Raw genomic sequence first — 6,000 nt, 5'->3', positions numbered from 1 at the left:
AAAGCCAGGCCTCAAAATGGATAATTTATGCTCTTGTATTGGGCTGCAAATAGACATTTTTGGACCAGCCTTCTCTAGGATCCATGATTCAAATCCATGCTTAATGGGTGAAATGAGAATGGCTGGAAGGTTTATGATAAAGATCTGTATCAGAATTCCCATCTTCCCAAATAAGCAATAATCCTCCTAAATGAAGAGCTGACATGTGGAAGCTCATGAAGACTGAGCCCCTGTGTATAGTAAAAATCTACTCTTGTAAATGGAGAAGAGACTCTGCCTTTTTAAAGAGCTTCTAGAGTTTAATTGTTTCACTTAAATTTTTGGACTAGAGAACCATGATCTTGTCAAGAAAGTTAGTGAATATTGCACTATTAACTGGTGACTTGTACTGACTTGAAAACACAAAAATGGTCTTGTTGATGTCTGTCAGCTCCTTTCTTTAACAATTATTTGTCTAATATAAATTCAGTTTCTCAAAATATTAGTCAATTCTAACTTCCTTATGAAGGCCCAATAGGTTCGAGGAGAAAAGTCAAATGGCATTATTAGGGAAAAGTTATTTACCACTTCAAAGTGAATGCAGCCATAGCATGGTATTCTTATAATTCACCCTGCCACCATAGTTGGTGACTTCAATAATCATCACAGACCCAATAGCAGAGCCTTCTGCTCACAGTTCCTTATTTATCCTCTTGGGCATCAACAACTGCCAAGCAACTTGGGAGTCAGGCCAAGGATAAAGGGAGAGAGTCTTATCCTGGCCTTGCCTCAGAATGAAGGCTGTAGTTGTATGTATGTATGTGTGTGTGTGTGTGTGTGTGTGTGTGTGTGCGAATTTTTAAAAAAGAACACAAGACGTTCTAAAATTCAAAGAGTATAATTTCATACAAATATTTTCTCTGTACTACAGAACTCCTACTACGAAGCAATTCCCCTCTCTTTCTTTCACTGGAATAACTTTCTAGATTAAAAACCCAGGGGTTTTGTTTACTCTTTAACCTGTAAAGAAATGCGATTCTCTCAGAAACTAGAGCAAAGTTATGGTGTTCCATTTCTCTTCTTCCTGCAAATAATTCAAGACTCATCTAGTCTCTTTGGAGAAGACGTTTAAGGGATGACATACCACTCCACATAAAGGAGCAACTTATGCTGTGTATGGAGTGAATAATTAGCTGCATTTGAGTTTGGGTTTTAGAGCACTGTTGACTTAAGCAAAATAAGCCTGCAGTCCAGCTGCAGCTTGAGTTTCCTTGCTTTACCTATTCAATACTGTATGTCTCATCTAACAGTGACCCTTTTCAGACCTTTCCAGGTATAGAACTTTCACCAAATCTTCAAGCTCTGTTCTGCACACACGACTTGAACACATCTGGCTGATCTGAGCTTCTCCTTCAGTGAATATCTTCCACTGGCCTAAAAGACAAACACAAAATGGCCTGGATATGTAACAGGTGAGCAGAGCTAATTAGAAGTATAACCAATATCTCCCATCCTTACCCACTCATGCACTGGCCCACCACAGAAACTGGGATACAAATGTCACATGGTTTCACCAAAACAGCCCCCAAAAGACTTTTCTGGGAACTAATATGGAAAATGGGCCATGGAATTTTCATTTCAATATACAGCATTAGTAAGAATCCAACAGATATTATATAACTGACTCCTCAAGAGTATAATTTAAGTATTATTCTTGGAAATTTTACAGTACATTTAATATTTGCAAAATGCTCCATTATCCGATTTTTACTATTTAGGTGGTTCACTTGGCACCCAGTCAAATGAGGCAATTTGGAAAACATTATCTGTTACATTACTGGGGCTTTGCTTACCTTGGGGGACTCAAATGTTGGTTTGGGTTGCTTGATTATTTACTGCTCTTTTCTCTATTCCTGCCACCCTTTGTTGAAAACTGCTCAACTCTGCTTCCTGCTATGCCCGCAGGCTGTCCTTACCTCCTCTTCACACCCCTCAGTCCCCTCCTATGGCTCCTGATAGAGTTCCATTCTACTCCAGGTAAACATGGTTGTATCCCTTCTATTCCCTATTTTCTCCTTTCCCTCCATGGAACTGCGCACACTTCCAAAATGTCCTTACCATATTCTCTATTACGCATTCTGTCATGCTAATTGAGCAAGCATTTTTGAGTGCACACTCTGTGCTAAGCACTGGAAACTTCTCCATATCTCTGGTCCATTCCTTTTCTAACATTCCTGGTCCCTGAGAGGGCAAGATCTTTCTTCTCCTGCTATCATCTTGCCCTGTCAAATAATCTACATAACAAACTGCCCATCTTTGATAGCCTCTTCAGTCTTCTCTTTATTCCTACACTCAGTGTCACACCTGAAGAGCTCCTAGTCCAAATTGAGCAAGTTGCTTTTAATTCAGAAGCTATGTTGAACCTCTTTTTTCTTCACTAGCCATATAAAAACAGCTCCTCCTTTACAGACTCAATTTCGTGGTTCTTATTTCTCCATTTTATCCAACTCAGTGGAAAGGTAGAAGAAAAAAGGAGAGAAGGGCAAGGAACCAGCTTTTACTGAAGCCCTACTCTGTACCAGGATCTGAGAGGCACATTATATAAAGAGTCAGGATTGTTCTTTTTTTTTTTTTAAGACTTAAAAGTATATTCTTTTATTTATTTATTTTTTTCATCTTTTTTAAAAATTTATTTACTTTTTAAATATATTTGTCTCTGCCTCCCCCCCACCTCTTTCCCTTGCCCCCTCCCTCCTTCCCTCCCTCAGCTTTTCCCCTTTGGTTTTCTCCATGAGTCCTTGCTATATGTTCCTTGACTTTCCCCTTCACTTCCCTTTCCCTGTCCCGCCTTCCCTCTTGTCTCTGTTGATTTCTTTAAGGATTGTTCTTCTTTGTACCCAGATGGCTCTGCAGGATCCTCTCATTAACACTTCCCTCAGCTGCACAGTTTGAAGCACATGCAATCTTACTTCCATTATACATTCCAAACCCTAACTGTTACTGGCAAAAAGTTTGTTTAAATAATCTTTCAAGTCCCCAGTGCCTAGCAAAGTGCCTTGTTCACAGTATGAAGAGGAACACGTTCTTTGAAATTTTTCTATGTATAATGCACACTTTTTTGCTCAAATTTTTGAAGGAAAATAAGGATGTGCATTATACATGGGTAGTACTAATTCCATATTTATATGTTTTTAACTCTTTCATTTATTATGTGATAAAAGTGTAACTCTAGAATGCAGTACTAATATCCATATGCAAAATAACACCCTGGAATTAGATAATTGGTTTTGTTTCTAAGTATCAATAAATAAGCTATTGAATTAAAAAATTAAAATGAAAGATTTTTTTTTTTCCTGAAAGTTCGGGCCAAAAACACAGATACACATTATACACAGCAAAATACAGTTAATTGGTAATTTCAAAAGTCACATAATTGATCTGAATCCTAGACTCTGTGTCCTTTATTCATTATTCATATGTAAGGACTCCCAACTTCTCCATTTGAATTCTCCTATATCCCAGTTTATTGTCTATCAGTCTCCTGAAAAACAAACGACTGATTTCACCAATCCTATTTCCAGAGGCTTCTTGGATACCTCTGCTCAGATAGCTCTTAAGCATCTTAGGCTAAATATGTTCTAAGTGAAACTCATTTTTTTCACCAATGCCTGCTTATTCTTCAGTTTTTCCCTTTGGTGAATGGTATTGCTAATTCCCCTAGTCTATAAAGTTGTTAATATTGGAGTCATTCCAAACTTATTTCTCTCTTTGATACCGTTCTTGATAATTTAACTTTAGATATATCATTCACAGTGACCTCTGCTCTCCTGCCTAAAAGACTTAATATAGTATAATCATGTCCTATTTCAGACTATTACTAGCTCTTTCACTAACAGTCCAACTCTCCACACAACAAGTGCATCTTTCTGTAAAACATATCTGAATGCATCCTTTTTTTTTTTTTCTTAAAAGACTTCAATGGGGTCTGGAGAGCAAGTCCAACTTGTTAGCATGGCATATTGGGCTCTACATATCTGGCCTTATCGAACTAGATGTTTAATTAATCCATCTGACAGCCAAGAGATATCCTTCCACAACACTATTTTGATATCATTACACTGTAAGTTTAGAGCAACTACCAAATGCTACTTGCCTTATATGTGAACTTCTCACTGGCTTCTTTCAGGCCTTCTGACTACTTCCTACCTCCAATTCTTCTCATCTTTCTGTGTACCCTATGTGGTCGTTGTAATTGTTCCTTACCCATACCCATCCACCCACAGCTACATTCACATCCACACTTCTTGTTTGCTCCTGTCTGAGTCTTCTCTTCAGCTGCACTCTATTCCTGGACTTATTCCTTGACCTGTTGCCCAGTCACACCCTTCTCTTTCAAATCATACCTTCTCCCAAAACCTTCCCCAACTAAGTCCACCTGGCTCTCATCTCATTGCTCTTTGCAGATTCCCCTGAGCACTTAGGTATTTAACTCCTCAAAAGTATACTAATTCATAGTGAAGGCATTTTCATGTTCTGTCTTGCCCATTAGAATTCCCTGTGGATAGATATTCTGTCTTTTATTCCTTCACAAGTGCTTTGCACCCCCCAGTGCCTAGCAGTATCTAGTCCCTAAGCTCCATCTAGTGTAGAAAGTGGGACGGCTACAAGTATACTTGAGTGCCTAAATGCTCTTAAAGAAACATGACCACCCAGGGGCAGTACCAAAGAGCCAAACAGAGCTTTGATACAATTCAGGAATTGATATGCATTCATTTTCCCTGTCTCTCATCCCCACCACCAGAGGACATATCCTTCTAGATGTGAAGTCTCCATAAATATACCAGCTTTCTCTAACCATCTTGAGACTCTGGGTTTAGCAATTTCATTAAAGATATTTAGGAAACGATGATATGAGGCAGCTATGCTCAACTACATCTGGATTTGTATTTACCAAGTCCAGGATTTTCAATTCACATCCAGACACTCCTTTCCCTGCTAAGTCACCAGAGGAGAGATAGAACATCCTATAATGTTGATATTGAACATTGCTAATGTTCCTTGAGAACACAGAGGGGCTTTATTTGGGGCTATGCTCCATTGAAAACTCAATGCATTTTCCAGAGTGAAGAAAGAGAGGTACCACTTACTCAGGGTTGTCCTGGTCACAAGTTTGAAGTGATGGAGCTCCTCGAACATCCTCTTGGAGATCTTCTCAATATGGAAATGCTGTAGGATGCCTGGGCCAAGAAAAAAGTGGGGCAGGTGGTCAAGTTCTCTCTATCTGGAACTAACAGCCCCTTTTTCTGCTTGAGCTGAGCATATCATCTCATTACTGGGGCTTAGGAGTATTGAGCTGGGCTGTATAATGTGCTTAACGAGGAACTTGGATGGCTCAAGTTCTATAATTAACTCCATTTGTTTTCTTGGCTCACTGGCCCTCCCCCTGGTTCTTCAGAGGATGGAGATAAAGGGAAATAGCGATGCTGGCCATGGAACCCCCTCCTATGGAATGCCACATGGAATCAAAACATGGGTGCTGGTTGGAGATTCTGCAGCCAGAGGCAGTATTAGAAATTCTGCTGTTGCCCCAAGTCTGGGTAGACAATGTCCCTGCCAAACCACTGGGCTGTCCTCTTGGCTAAGCAGTGAGAGCCAGCAGTGGGATTGCAAACAGGTTGTGTAAATGGAGAAGCCATTCCTGCTCTTGAACTCACCAAAAAGCATATTTTCCTTTGAGGAATACGCACACCCCCTTTAATTAAAATAAGGGGGATCCATAGTCTCAATGTTACCTGAATAGCTTTTATCAAAATAACATATAAACAGCTGAAAATGGCCTTGAAGTTAAGGAGCACCATGCTATCAGCCCACTTTACTAATCCTCAAGAGGTGTACAAGGAGCAACGTAAATGAAGCCTGGGTTTTTCTCTGCCTACCATGCACAAACCTTGATTACTCAGCACTATGAACAAGGTTATTTAGATGTTACACAAGCAAGTTGAAAAACATCCATACAACTCT

The 6,000-nt window shown here is 39.5% G+C and overlaps 1 protein-coding gene across 1 annotated transcript in view; it reads right to left on the bottom strand.

Moving 5' to 3' along the window:
- Positions 1-285: 285 nt before the first annotated feature.
- CHRDL1 (chordin like 1) overlaps positions 286-6,000 on the bottom strand; it is a 130,866-nt gene continuing 125,151 nt past the window's right edge. Inside the window, 2 exon segments of the mRNA XM_054580364.1 lie at positions 286-1,413; positions 5,127-5,216. Coding sequence (XP_054436339.1) covers positions 1,283-1,413; positions 5,127-5,216 — 221 coding nt within the window. The 3' untranslated portion in view covers positions 286-1,282.

Source organism: Pteronotus mesoamericanus, unplaced genomic scaffold (assembly GCF_021234165.1).
Source record: "Pteronotus mesoamericanus isolate MK-2021 breed Mesoamerican mustached bat unplaced genomic scaffold, CSHL_Meso_final contig_58, whole genome shotgun sequence".
NCBI classification, from domain to species: Eukaryota; Metazoa; Chordata; class Mammalia; order Chiroptera; family Mormoopidae; genus Pteronotus; species Pteronotus mesoamericanus.
Note: the sequence above shows the minus strand (reverse complement) of the source record. Positions and strands in the feature narration are given on the sequence as shown.